The sequence below is a fragment of the Cervus canadensis genome, chromosome 26, assembly GCF_019320065.1.
Source record: "Cervus canadensis isolate Bull #8, Minnesota chromosome 26, ASM1932006v1, whole genome shotgun sequence".
NCBI classification, from domain to species: domain Eukaryota; kingdom Metazoa; phylum Chordata; class Mammalia; order Artiodactyla; family Cervidae; genus Cervus; species Cervus canadensis.
In genome coordinates, this window is record NC_057411.1 from 30,466,644 (window position 1) to 30,482,502 (window position 15,859).

General features: G+C 38.2%; 1 protein-coding gene across 1 annotated transcript; it reads right to left on the reverse strand.

Moving 5' to 3' along the window:
- Positions 1–14,911: 14,911 nt before the first annotated feature.
- On the reverse strand, positions 14,912–15,449 carry LOC122428355 (V-type proton ATPase subunit G 1). Its single transcript, XM_043448331.1, has one exon. It carries the CDS (start codon positions 15,390–15,392, stop codon positions 15,036–15,038), a length of 357 nt encoding a protein of 118 aa, XP_043304266.1. The 5' UTR covers positions 15,393–15,449; the 3' UTR covers positions 14,912–15,035.
- Between the last annotated feature and the right edge of the window lie 410 nt (positions 15,450–15,859).

Here is a 15,859-nt window from a genome sequence, read left to right on the forward strand (position 1 = left end):
TTGACTACACATTCCAGGATGTCTGGCTCTAGTGAGTGATCATACCATCATGATTATCTGGGTCCTGAAGATCTTTTTTGTACAGTTCTTCTGTGTATTCTTGCCACCTCTTCTTAATATCTTCTGCTTCTGTTAGGTCCATACCATTTCTGTCCTTTATTGTGCCCATCTTTGCATGAAATGTCCCCTTGGTATCTCTAATTTCTTGAAGAGATCTCTAGTCTTTCCCATTTTTTGTTTTCCTCTATTTCTTTGCACTACTTTTAATGATTGTATTCTATAATTGTTTCCTTCTAAATAGTCCTTGAAATCACTGATTACAATACCAATGATGGAAACAGAAGTAATGTAATAGAAATAACCCCAAGTCTTGCAAAAACACTCAGATTCTGGCACTTAACTAGCCTTATTACTAGCATAATTTTTAGTAAATCATTTAATTTCCTTTTGTTCATTTCTGAGATTTTTTTGTAATTCTATTATTTTCTTACCAAATAAAGAACATTTAAACATGGATTTTCTTTTAGAAAGAAATTATTTTATAAATAACAAAGAATGCAAAATTCAGAAAATTTTTACCTTAAAGAAATCACATGGGAAAAAAAAAAAAGAAATCACATGGGAAAAATAAATGAGTAGTTTCTAATAGGAAGAAGAGTTTAGTATTGACTATATTTTTGTTTAGAGTAGATAGTTTTATATTATGATCCAGTGTAACACTCAGAACCATTAAACTATAAGCATAGCTTTTAATATACTTAACCTTTGAAAAGAAAAGGAGAAAAAAGTTTCGAGGTAAATCCAAACCTTACAGAAGAAATGTCATTATGTTGTAATTCATTCTGCCTGTATTGTTTATATTGTGCCTCTCTTTGCAAAGCCATTACATTCTAACTAAGGGACTGTAGATTATAAATTCGACTTATATTTAGAATTCATCTGTGATATGAATATAAAGTTTCAGTCTGTTTTATATTGCTAGTGTTAGAAAGTGAAATCAAGAGAAAGAAAATTTCTACGAATCTAAGGTCAAGTGGGTATGTCCAAAGAATTCCAAATAATGAAAAAAATATGTTTTATCTTGCAAGCAGACATCCCCATCAGTATTTTACTGAAATGTGAAGATGGGAACTGTATTATTTACTCTCAGATTTCTTCAGGGACAGTGTTAACAATCTTCTTTGGAGGCAAGTATCAAACTTGATATCTTTCAGGGTTGTAATAGAACATTGCCAGTGTATTTTGGGGGTATTAAAAGCAGGGTGATAGCAACATGAGTGATTGCATGATGTGTGGCAAGACATTTTATCTTTATGGGTAGAAGAATAGCCTTGGAGAGTTGGGTTTTATTCTCCTTTCTGTCATGCTCCAGTTGTAAAACTAGGATGGTGCGCTGACCTTGATTTTTCCTTAACCAGTTTAAAGCAAAAGACACGTAGGCATTTAGATACCTGCTGGGGAAATTCAGTGATATACTGCAATACAGTTTTTAAAAAATGATTTATTATTGCTTTTTACCGGAGTATAATTGCTTTACGACGTTGTGTTCATTTCTGTTGTACCACGAAGTGAATCAGCCGTATGTATACATAGATCCCTTCCTTCTTGGACCTTTCTCCCACCCACCCGCCATCCCTCCCATCTCGGTCATGGTGCTAACCACACAAAGTTAACATCAGAGACCATAGGTTTAAGGGCATGGTTCCCCCTGTAAGACTGCCCTCCCTTCAGATGCCAGCTGTAAATTTAGGGGTCCCAGGCCACCTGCACGTCTGAACAACTGGCTACAAATCTAAGGCATTCTCACAACTCTCCCTGAGATTCAATAATTTGCTAGAACAACTTCAAGAACTCAGGAAAGAGCTATACTTATGATTAAGATTATTATCAAGGATGTACATCAGGAAATGCCAAATGTAGGGACATTTAGGGCTGGCTCTGGGAGGGTCCTGAATGCAGAGTTTCCATGCTGTCTCCCCATGGGTCCAGGGCACATCAAACTCCTGCCACATCAATGCATTTACCAACCAGGACGGTGCTGCAAGCTTTGGTGCTAATAGTTTTCATTGCGGTTTCATTATGTAAGCATGGCTGATTGAATGATTGCCCACATAACTGGACTGAATCTCCAGACCCCAGAGGTTGGGAGGTCAGGCAGATATCACAGATTGAAGTCTCAGTCCTCTAAAAAGATAATCAGCTTTCATCCTCCAACTATCTAGAGCCCTAACATTTAATTAGCATAAACTCAGAATCAAGGGCTTCCCAGGTAAGCGCGAATGGGAAAGAATCTGCCTGCCAATGTAGGAAACAAGAGACATTGAATTAGATCCCTGGAGGAAGGAATGACAACCCTCTCCAGTATTCTTGCCTGGAAAATTCCCTGGACAGAGGAGCCTGGCAGGTTACAGTCCATGGGGCCGCAGAGAGTCACACAACAAGTATGAGTCAATGGTTGCATAATAACAAAGATACTCCTTTTTCTCAGGAAATAGCGAGGATTTGGAGTCACCCTCCTAGGAATAAGGACAAAGGCTAGTTAGATTCTTGGTTATACATGTGGTATGCTCCAGAGCCCTACCTTTAAAAAGTTTGTAGTTTTTTCAGCTATATATATATACTATGTATGTATATATATATATATATACTATAAACTAGTCATAAAGTCAGCCCTGACTGTTTTTAACCCTGCTCTCTTCTAATCTGTTCTTTTCCTTTCCTGGTCTGATAGGGTATGAAATAATGTTCTCATGCTGGTCTTTTCTTTTATGGCAAAACTGTATGAATCAATATGGATTCTTATTTCTAGGTAATATCTACAGGGATTGAAACTGAGCATACCTTCTGATTTTAATAAATATTAAAAACATATCTCTTCTTTAAACGCATAGCTGTTGCAATTGCTACTATAAATCATAGGAAATGGTCAGTGGTCACAGTTGATCTGATTTGGCTTTACCTATGTGCATGTTCTTAGGCTGAGAGAGGTATGGGAATAACAGACCCATCACTTTCGTTTTTAAAGTACATCAGAGGAACACTCCAATAAAATCCAGTGGTAATTTGTAGTTTGAGCTCAGCTCCACCAATACAGCATATGGTATGGAAATAACATTTAAAAAAGCTTTCTGACAAATTTGATTGACTACTGAATTAGCTCTGATTGGCTTCCATGATCTGATTCATTTCACTAAATTCCTGATCTTTTTTTCACTCAGGATTAGAGTTATTATTGTTCCCTTTTTCAGAGAAACTCGAAAGAGGGAACAACATAAGAATACCTAAGAGTCCTAATTTCTCATGGAATTTTTTAACCTTAATGGAACTAAATTAAAAATTTTAAATATGCAAAAATCATTTTCTATTTTTGAAAATAATTTCCTGACCATGTTTCCTGTTGGTAGTGGCTGGATGGCAATAATATATGCCTTTATCATTTGTGGAGTTCTTAGAAGTCTGAAATATGCCACATGCTGAGTATTATACTAGATGAAAATACATTAATCTTGATGTTAGTCAGGGTGTGTTAAATGCAGTGATTATGAAAAGCTTTTTTAGATTATGCAATAAACATTAGGACCTATTATCCATATAGGGCTTGTTAGGGAAGTGGGAAAGAGATACCACATATTGAAATAATTTGTTGCTAGTAAGCAGCCTCAAATCTATTGTTTAGAATCATAGTCTATTTTGGCCAAGAAATTCCAATGAATCTCAAGGAGAAAAAGAGCATAGAGAAAATATACAGTTATTTCAACTTTTGAGAACCAATTCTTAATATTCACTTTCTGTTGTGGGTAAGAAATTAATATTTAGGTTGGAAAATGAGACTAAATATAGCAATTTGGGGGGAAGTACAGAAATGCATTTATTTTGTGTTGGGTGACTGTGTAACTCAACACTGTGAGCGTATTTTTTGGTGTGAAAATAAATATTTCCTTTGTGGGAGGGTGCTGTTTTATGTGGTGTGGAAATTACTCCCCTACAAACTGTATTTTATCTCGGGAAGTGATTGGTGTCAAAAGCATTGCGTGTATCAAGATATATGTACAGACTGGAGGTTGCTCAGTAATATATAGTGCCCTGATGGTTTATGTTGATGGTGTACTGCCACAATTTACATCAGCCATTCTTTCTTACCTTGAGCTGTAAGGTGCAATCACTTCTGGATTTATATTTGCAAGACTTTTAACCATTTAAGGAGTTATTTTTTAACCAATTCACACATATGTATGATATTCTAGTTCTGTCTGAGTAGAAAATAAATATACAATGGCATTGCTTGTGAGAACAGTGAATGGGGTAAGGACCTCTTTGACGAGCAGCATTGTTGATGCAAGATGTAACAAAAACAATGATTATTTTTAACAGCTTCTGCATGTAGGGTGCCCTTTTGAAATAGGTTGGTATAATGATTTAGCACTGAGCCTCTGGAGTCAGGTTTGGATCTCAAATCCTCTGCTTGGCATGTGACCTTGGCTAAGTTGTTTAATCTCTTTCTATCTTGGTTTTCTTTTTTTTTTTTAATGGAAAAAAGAGTAGGGTTTTTGTTATTGTTCAGTCACTAAGTTGTGTCTGACTCTTTGCGACCCCGTGGACTGCAGCACGCCAGGCTGCCCTGTCCATCACCAACTCCCAGAGCTTGCTCAGACTCAAAGTCCATTGAGTCGGTGATGCCATCCAACCATATCATCCTCTGTCATCCCCTTCTTTTCCCTCCTTCAATCATTCCCAGCATCAGGGTCTTTTCCAATGAGTCAGTTCTTTGCATCAGGTGGCCAAAGTATTGGAGTTTCAGTTTTGGCATCAGTCCTTCCTATGCATATTCAGGACTGATTTCCTTTAGGATTGACTGGTTTGATCTCCTTACAGTCCAAGGGACTCTCAAGAGTCTTCTCCAGCACCACAGTTCAAAAGCATCAATTCTTTGGCACCCAGCCTTCTTTATTGTCCAATTCTCACATCCATACATGACTACTGGAAAAAGTATAGTTTTGACTATATGGACATTTGTCGGCAAAGGGATGTCTCAACTTTTTTAATACACTGTCTAGGTTTATCATAGACATACTGACTTTCGGACATATTGACTGCAGAACTTTTAAGGATTACATGAGCTAAAATACAGAAGTACATTGAATAGTAAACTATTACTTCAATGATGATGCTTTACAAAATCTCTAGTCCTTACAACAACTCTGACAAGTTAATTTCTCCTCCAAATTACTCCAAATTATAGATGCAGAACTGAGACTCAGAGAAGTTAAATGATTTGTCATGAGCACAGATTGGGAATTGAAACATTAAGTGTATGATTTCCATTCTCTAATTAATTTCAATAAATTTTGTTGCCTCAGGATTCAAGCTATTATTCTTCCTTTTTTTAGCAGAAAGTTTAAAAAGGGAACACTATAGAAATATTTAAGTCCTAATTTGTCATGGAATATTTTTTAATTCTAATGGAACTAAATATCATATAGTGTGCAGAAAGAACCCATTATCCAGGCTACAAATAAGTGTTTCAGGGGAGGGAGGATTAATATTATTACTGAGTTGTAAGTATACAATTTATGCAGAGGGGTAAGTTGGAATTTACAATTTAGAGAAATTTGGAGGAATTATTTGAGCATGGATGCTGCACACAAACACACACTCTCTACAGCCAGTTTTAGTTACATGTACATTGATTATCCAATGTATTATTTTGGTAAATCTTACTTTAAGTTCTTATAAATGTAAATACCAAGTTTGGTTAATTAAATAATTTATGAATGGATAAATAACAAGTTTCTTTTGTATAACACAGGGAAATATATTCAATATATTCATTATCCTGAGATAAACCATGATGGAAAAGAATATCAGTTCAGTTCAGTCGCTCAGTCATGTCTGACTCTTTGCGACCCCATGGACTGCAGCACGCCAGGCCTCCCTGTCCATCACCAACTCCTGGAGTTTACCCAAACTCACATCCATTGAGTCGGTGATGCCATCCAGCTATTTCATCCTCTGTTGTCCCCTTCTCCTCCTGCCTTCAATCTTTCCCAGCATCAGGTTCTTTTCCAATGAGTCAGCTCTTCGCATTAGGTGGCCCAAGTATTGGAGCTTCTGCTTCAACATCAGTCCTTCCAATGAACACCCAGGACTGACCTTTAGGATGGACTGGTTGGCTCTCCTTGCAGTGCAAGGGACTCTCAAGAGTCTTCTCCAACACCACAGTTCAAAAGCATCAATTTTTCGGTGCTCAACTTTCTTTATAGTCCAACTCTCACATCCATACATGACTACTGGAAAACCATAGCCTTGACTAGACAGACCTTTGTTGGCAAAGTAATGTCTCTGCTTTTTAATATAAAGGAGAACACACACACACACACACACACACACACACACACGGGCTTCCCTCATGACTCACCTGGGAAAGAATCCACCTGCATTGCAGGAGACCTGGGTTCAATCAGCGGGTTGGGAAGATCCATTGGAGGAGGGAAAGGCTACCCACTCCAGTATTCTGGCCTGGAGAATTCCATGGACTATCCATGGGGTCGCAAAGAGTCCAACCCAACTGAGCAGCTTTCACTTCACTTCAAAACTGCATAAAATGCAGTAAAATATCAGATGCATAAGTAAAATATAACAAGCAGGCATTATTAACACATCAATTAATATATTATAAAACATTCTGTACTCTATAGTCCATGGGATTGCAAGGAGTCAAACATGACTGAGCGAATTTCACTTCAAACTTCACACACACACACACACACACACACACACACACACACACACGTGTGGGCCTTTCCCCAATGGCTCAAGTAGTAAAGAATCTGCCTACAATGCAGGAGATGCAGGAGACCAGGTTCTATCCCTCAGTCAGGAAGATCCCCTAGAGGAGGAAATGGCAACCCACTCCAGTATTCTTGCCTGGGAAATCCCATGGACAGAGGCGCATGGTGGGTCACAGTCCATAGGGTCGCAAAGAGTTGTACATGACTGAGCGTGCACGCAGACATATGTATATATGTTTAACTGAATCACTTTGCTGTAGAGCAGAAATTAACACAATATTGTAAATCAACTACACTTCAATTTAAAAAAATTAAATCAAAAATTCATGGAGAGTATGAAAAAGTTTCTCCCTTTTTAAAACTATTGTTTTAACTATTGTTAAAAATATTATTATAAAAATTTACCCTATAGTGATATTATAGAATATTTGGAAGACAGAGGAAAAAATCAGTTATAGGCCAGTGACCATAACAGATATTAAATACAATTATAGTAAATACGATTGTCTTTTATATATTTTTGTCATTTTTCTTATGCAGATCTACTTTAATGCTGTTAAAATTGTAATGGACACAATTTTGTCTCCTACTTTTTATGACATATGAAAAACATTTTCTAAGCTGCTACATTGTCTTTTTGTAAATTGAAGTATAGTTGATTTACAATATTATATTAGTTTCAAGTGTACACTATTAGTGATTCAAAATTTTTGTATATTATCTTCCATTTAAAGTTACTACAAAATATTGGCTATATTCCCTGTACTGTACAATATATCCCTGTAGTTTCTTTATTTTGTCCATGGTAGTTTGCACCTTGTAATCCTCCACCTATATCTTGCCCCTTTCCTTTGCCCTCTCCCCATTGGTAACCACTGGTTTGTTCTCTATATCTGTGAACCTGGGTTTTTGTTGTTGCTACATTCACTAGTTTATTTTATTTTTTGCATTGTACATATAAGTGATAACATAAGGTGTTTGTCTTTCTCTGTCTGACTTATTTCACTAAATTTCTCTCTTTTGCAAGCTATTCCTCATACTCTGAAGATCCTTGGTGGGAAAAGCCAATGACATGTAAACACCATTCCTTATAGATTTGTAACCCTCCTGCCATCTGATTGAGTGCAATGTGTGTTGTAGGGGGTTAGTTATTTTCTGAATGTTTTTCTGAAATTATTAATTTTTTACCTACTGTGCCCCTATAGTGGTAATAGGGGAGAAAACTCAATGAGATGAAAAGAATTGGGTATACGGCAGACGCTTGTGTTTATGTCTAAAAGAGCCAGGTCAACTTTTGACCTTATGTGTATTGCTTAGTTTGGCCACAGTCTCTCACTCACCCCAACATCTGAACCAGTGTCCTGAGATGATCCATGATCATCTGTATTTCCACACACCCTTTTAGGAAGATATCTGTATTTCCACACACCCTTTTAGGAAGATCCCCTAGGGAAGAAAGTGGCAATCCACTCCAGTATTCTTCCCTGGAGAATCCCATGGATAGAGGAGCCTGGTGGGCCACAGTCCATGGGGTCACAAAGAGTCGAACTCGATTGACTAACACTTTCACTTTCCTACGCTCTTACTCTAAGTCTTGAATCGTTCTCCTGTTAATTCCTTTTTCCTCACTCCCATTGCTATTTGAATTTTTACACATTTGGAACCACATGCTTTTTCTCTTTTTTTGAATTAACATTTATTTATGTTATTAAATATCTTTCAAAACATGATGTTTGTGTCTCTGTGCTGCTTTATTATATGACTTTACCCAAGTAAAATTTTCCTTTATCTTTGTTTAGATTATTTCCTATTTTTGGTTATTATCCGTGACTTTTTATACAAATTCTTATTTAGAAACCTATCTGGTCATTTCCTTGGGCAAGATTTCTAGAAATACAATTTCTGGGCTACAAGTTCTCAAAATATTCTAAAGACTCTAGAAGCATAACAGTATACTTCTTTTCAGAAAGGTTACCAGTTTACTCTCCCATCAGTACTATGATAGGATCTGTCTCACTAGAACCTTGATTATTCTTATCTACAACAGTTTTGTCAATTTAATAGATAAAAACGTTATCATGATATAATTGGGGATTTTGTACACTAGTGAGGTAGAATATTTTTATTTTGTGTGTGTGATTTGAATCTAATTTTTGTGGCTTGTGATGTTTGAATAGACATTTTACATTTTAATATAGTAAAATCTATTTTTCCATCATAATTTTTGTTGGTTTTATACTGATAAAATACTTTCATAAGTTAAATGTTTATCTTTATTTTATTCTTGCTTTGTGCATGCTTGGTCATTCAGTCATGTTCAACTCCTTGCAACCCTTTGGACTGTAGCCTGCCAGGCTTCTCTGTCCATGGGATTTTTCAAGCAAGAATACTGGAGTGGGTTGCATTTCCTCCTCCAGGGGATCTTCCCGACCCAGAGATTGAACCCATGTCTCCTGTATCTGCTGCATTTCAAGCCGATTCTTTTTACCTGCTGAGACACTGGGGATGTTCTTGCTTTACAGAATTTTAAAAATCATTTAACTGTTTAATTAATCTGAAATATATTTTGGTGTACTTTGTATAATGAATATCAATTTCAATTTTTTCAAATATATAATAATTTTTCCTCTGATTATTTAGTGTTTTCTTTACTGTATATGTTATAATCTGTTTCATGGCCAGTTAATTATTAACAGTTCCATTGATCTGTCTGTTGATTTTTGCACAGGTTCTCAATTTGTTTGGGCTTTCCTGATAGCTCAGTTGGTAAAGTATCTGCCTGCAATGCAGGAGACCTCAGTTCGATTCCTGGGTTGGGAAGATCCCCTAGAGAAGGAATAGGCTACCCACTTCAGTTTTCTTGGGCTTCCCTTCTGACTCAGCTGATAAAGAATACACCTGCAATGTGGGAGACCTGGGTTCGATCCCTGGGTTGGGAAGATCCCCTGGAGAAGGGAAAGGCTACCCATGCCAGTATTCTGGCCTGGAGAATTCCATGGACTGTATAGTCCACGGGGTCACAAAGAGTCGGACATGACTGAGTGACTTTCACTTTCATTTTATTTGAAATAAGTTTTAAATTACATCTTGATATTTGATGGAGGGAGTGCCCCTTCACTGTTTTTATTTTTCAAAAAACCTTTGTGTTTGTATAGTCTGCTCATCCAGAGGAGATTTAGAATAATTTTATCATATTTTTCCCAGTGAAAAGAACTCATGCATTTAAACTATTTTGTGTCTCTTCATTTAGTTAGATCTTACTTTACATTTTCAATAGTTGTCTAGTTTTAGTCATACAAGTTACACATTTTTTGTCATAGTTATTTGTCTTCATTTTGTATTCTTGATCGCTACTCTGAATGGTATGATATTTTCCAGCTTGATTTACGGGTGTACATCTTTTAAATAGTTTTTCCATAGTTGCTTTTAGTAGTTTACACCATCAATTTTGGCACCAGAGGGAGCTGTGGTGTAGTGGAAAGAGACTTTGTCAGTGATAAGACCTGAGTCTTGGCCCTGTAAATTATTTCCCCTGTAGCCTTGACCAAATCGTCTATGAAATGGGAAAATCCCTCCCACCTCTCACAGGGTGTTGGGAAAACTCACTGAGAAACATTAACGTCCATAAGCCCCTTGGCAGATGATCTGAAGGGATTGAGATCGGGAACCCTTAGAGGGCGAATAGGCATTCAAATTATATCCTGTGGGCACCTGATATGTGTTAAGTGCTACCTAGATGTGAGGCATCACTTAATGAGAAATATCCTATCTCAAGATGAGGAAAAGAAAAATATCATTAATGGCATTTATAGGACTTGATATTAAAGTTAGCTTCTGATTTTTGTGCATTATAAACATCACGTGAGTTGAGGGGATAGATTATTAAAATGGCAGCATGGTGTCGTGACGCTAATAGTGATGCAGAAGCCAGGGCATGTGGGTCCTGTTCCCCACTGTGCCACTTTGTTGGGTGATCTGAGTGGTTCAGTCCTTCAGGACCTCAGTTTGCTAATATGTAAAGCAGGGGATCAGGTATGAGTCAAGACATTACAGATGGATTGAAGATTCTTTCTGCAAATGGAGTGAAGGTACTAAGTGGAATGCTTGGATTATTCTGCATGTGCATGATGGTTCTCTAGATTGGGTTCCAGTGACTTGGGTAAATATATGATACCTGATTTAAGTGAGTTTCATGTACTGTCTAAAATTATCATCATCACTGATAGATTAAAATCCATGGATCTATGAATCTTCCAGGAAAGAAGGAAAGCTTTTTTTTTTTTAATGTAAATAACAACTGTAAAAATGCTGCAGGATTTTTTAAAAATTCAAAAACATTTAAAAAACTCTTCAAACTGTTCATGTTCTTTTTTTTTAGACTATTAAAGTGTTGACAGACTCTTAACTAGAGCCTTGGGAGGAGCAAGGCTGTAATCCAATGAGTAACATCCACGAATACAGGATCATGTTGGATATTATCACTCATTACCATTGTGAGAGAAGGATGATTAAACTAATAGTTACTGGGAGACATTTCTGGTGACAGGAGGCAATGATGAAAATAAACGGACTTCAATATACATTTAGAATCGGGAATAATGGGACGTGGCAGGAAGCCAATAAATGAACATGGCCCTCCGCTCTGATCAATGAATTACTTTCCCCTCTCTCTCCCTCCTCTTGAGAGCAGCACAGGAACCTTAATGAAAAATCAATAGCCCTCTGTAATTCAAAACTGGAATCAATCGTTTGACCTGACTTTTTTTTTTTCCTTCGTAGGAGAATCAGCTCAAGACAGAGTTCAGTTGTAAGGAGCAGTTCTTCAAAAAGCCTACAGAAGAAACTTGATAGCTGTCTGCAGCAATTTATGCCTGTTACGGGCAAGGCTTTTCTTCTCCGGCATTGCGAAGAGGATTGAGACTTTAGATTTACTTCCCCCATCAGTTCTTCCCTTTGATTCCTATCTTGAAAATTATATGCAGCCATCATTAGTTTTGTTTTCTTAATGGTTCTATGGCAGTTACTGCTCTCAGTGCTGCCTACATTTAAGACACAGGTTTATAGCTCAGGGTGCTGTCTTTAGACCCACCTGGGACCCAAAGGGAACCAATTTTTTCCAGGATAAATACCTTCTCCAGCATCTGTGAACTGTTATGTCTGTGCTCAAAATAAGACAGAGCCCACATACCCTCATCCTAAAAGCAATCAGTACAGGCCGAAAGGAAATTAGGATGTAGGTTTTACATTGTGTTTTCTGCTTTTCTTAAAACTTTTCATTTTATATTGGAGTATAGTTGATTAATGGGGCTTCCTTGGTGGCTCAGACAGTAAAGACTCTACCTACGATGCAAGAGACCTGGGTTCAGTCCCTGGGTCGGGAAGATCCCCTGGAGGAGGGCATGGCAACCCATTCCAGGATTCTTGCCTGGAAAAATCCCATGGACAGAGGAGCCTGGTGGGCTACAGTCCATGAGGTTATAAAGAGTTGGGCACAACTGAGCAACTAATACACACACATACACAGAGTTGATTAACAATGTCGTGTTACTTTCAGGTGTATAGCAGAGTGGTCAGGTATGTATATACATATATCTATTCTTGTTCAAGTTTTTCCTGGTTGTTATATAATATTGAGCAGAGTTCCCTGTGCTATACAGTAGGTCTTTGTTGGTTATGCATTTTAAATGTAGTCGTGTGTACATGTCAATCCCTAACTCTCAACCTAGCCCTCTCCCCCACCCTTCCCCTGTGGTAACCATAAGTTCTTTCTCTAAGTCTGTGAGTCTCTTCCTGTTCTGTAAATAAGTTCATTTGCATCATTTTTTAATATTTTGCATGTAAGTGGTATCATACTATTTTCTGTTTCTGCCTGACTTCTCTCGGTATGACACTCTCTAGGTCCGTCCATGTAGCTGCAGATGGCATGATTTCATTCTTTTTAATGACTAAGTAATATTCCATTGTATATATGTACCACCTCTTCTCTATGCATTTGTCTGGTGATGTATGTTTAGGTTGCTTCTGTGCCTTGGCTTTTGTAAGCAGTGCTGCAATGAATGAACACTGGGTGCATGTATCCTTTTGTACCAGGTTTTTCTCCTGGTATATGTCCAGGAGTGAGGCTGCAGGATTATATGGTAGCTCTATTTTTAGTTTTTTAAAGAACCTCCATACTGTTCTCCAAAATTCTGTACCTATTTACATTCCAACTAAATAGTGTTTTCTGCTTTTCATTTCAAATATATCATAATACAGAACAGAGATTCTTGGGGTCTCTATTAGACCATATTCAGTGATATGCCAGTAACTCTTTAACAACTGGCTTTCTTGTTAAGGACAGCCCTTCCTTGTAGAGTTTGCTAATTTCCTTGGTGTAAATATTCACATTATGGCTGATTTCACGCTATCAACATGTCTGTCACTGAACACAGAGTTGGGATGAAATACACACAATGGACTCAGCTTAATAGCTGGTGTGAGCTGGTCCCAGGACAGTGCTGTGACTACTTGGTATCTTTGCACAAATTAGACCACAGCACCCACTCTGGGCAGATACAACATGGCTTAGTCAGTGGTATGGGGATTGGAGTTAGGTTCCCAGTTCACCCCTTGGCTGAGCATAGCAGTGCAGTCTATGCAGTGTGTTAATCTGCACAAACAACCAGGTGTGAGCTCTGGGAGTTCTCACCTTGGGGCTCCATAAACCTTGAGAGGCCTATGAATAGCTTCTTACCATGTAGTCACATGTGTGTGTGTATGTGTGTGTATGTATGTATTTTATCTAAGGGGCAGACTTGTGACTTTTATCAGATTTTTAAGAGTTCCTAATCAAAAAGTTAAATCCTTCAAAATTCTAACTACATTGGTAGAAATCTGAGGATTTTGGAACTACTTTTAAATGCAATTTCAAAGCATGTGGAACCACAAGATCTAGTAAGAGTCTTGACTTTGCATCTTTCTAGGAAGAAAGATGGAGAAGGAAATGGCAACCCACTCCAGTAATCTTGCCTGGAAAATCCCTTGGACAAAGGGGCCTGGTGGGCTATAGTCCATAGGGTTGCAAAGAGTCAGACATGACTTAAGTGACATAGCATGCAGGCACGCAGGAAGAAAGACTGAATCATTTTGCAACTAGAACAAAAATAGAGTTTTGATAGGTCTACATATTTTTAAATACCTCGTAGATGTATGGAATATTCACATTGTGTATAATGATGCAGTCAGAAGGCAATAGGATTTGATTTTCCTGCGTTCATCCCATACCAATGTCAATAACAGTCATTTAGAAAACACAGAATTATTCATCCCTTTCTGTCCTTTGTTAGTGACACAGAGCACTTGAAGAATCACCAAATTCTTTTCTGTCTTTGCCCCGGGGCTGGGCTTACACCCAATTTATGGTCATATTGCTTAGGCTCATCCTGCACCATTTCTAGCATTTGGAGAATGTTTCTCATGGCAGCATCTAATCTCTGAGGCTGCTGTTTGAGGGAAAGTAATGATAGAGGGAAAACACTGATCTCTATTCCCGTGGTTGAGGCTACATAAACCTGAGTGTTACATGTATAGAGGTTTTAAAAGTGCATTCCTGCTTCATATTTTTTTTTTTTTTTTTTGAGAGGAGGGAACGCCGTCTTTACTTTTAAGTGATTATCAGTACAATATCAGTACACCAAGTAGTAACATGTAACAAGTTAGTGAACTCTACCATCTAGTATGTTTGAGTAAGAGAAAGTAAGAGCAGCCCAACACTAGGACCCATTATTCTAATCCTTGGCTGGAAAGGACTATTTTAAGGCTGGCTGCTGTTTCATGTGGGTTACAAATAACTATTTACTACTTTTTCATAGATAAAGCCCCTGACCTTCAAGAAAGATTTAGGGAAAAAAACATTTTAATCCCTTTCTTTCTTAAGAAAATTGGGTTTTTAAAAACTATCTAAGAAAGAAAAAGTCAGTGTTGATAATATGCTGCTTGAGTGAAAAGGCATAGAAAACACACAACATATATCCATTAAATTTCTAAGAAATATGAGGTAAAAAGATACAATCTTTGGATAAGCTCTAAGCCTGTACAAAGAATCTACGTTTGCGATTCTGCAAAAAGTGAAGGGACCTACTATATAATGTACAGAAATAATTTAATGCCTTTTCATAAGATATAACTCAAGCCTTGCTAAATGAAACCTCACGTTCCATGAAGGCATTCAAAACGCCAATCCACGGAACAGGCCCTTTTCTTCTCCCTCTATCCATTTATGCGGTAGTTCTCATGGATTTCTGGCCGGATGTCGCAGACAAAGGCCAAGAGGTTATCCAAGACTTCATCCCTATTCTGCCGGAAGTAGGTCTGAAGGATGGTCATCTTCTCCTGGGTGTCCTTCTCTACTTCAGTGCTGCAACTGCCATGGGATCCCAGAGCCGCAGCTTCCTTGGCCTTGAACTCCTTCTCCCTCTGCAGGCGGTACTGTTCAATTTCAGCCTGGGCTTCTTCTTTGGCCTGCTTCAACCTCCGGTTCTTTCGCTTGCGGGCCTCGGACACCTTCTCGGCGGCCCGTTTCTCCGCCTGGAGCAGCTGCTGGATGCCCTGCGACTGACTGGCCATGGCTATGGCGATGGCGCCTGCAGGGGCGACTCCGAGGCGGCAGACGACGGCTTGCTCGCCCTGCTTCATATTTTAATTTAGCCAATGGTGAGACTGACAGGGCAGTTCTCTCTCCCGTTATTTTGTAGGGATTCAGACAGCTGAAGAACATGCCCAAGGAAGCTGAGAATATGAAGAGTCAGGTGCAAAACCTATCTCTTCTCAAATTTGTCTAATGCTCTTCTCACTACTGGGCTAAAGAATTGATGCTTTTGAACTGTTGGAGAAGACTCTTGAGAGTCCCTTGGACTGCAAGGGGATACAACCAGTCAATCCTAAAGAAAATCGGTCCTGAATATGCATTGGAAGGACTGATGCTGTAGCTGAAACTGCAATACTTTGGCCACCTAATGTGAAGAACTGACTCATTGGAAAAGATCCTGATGCTGGGAAAGTTTGAAGATAGGAGGAGAAGGAGATGACAGAGG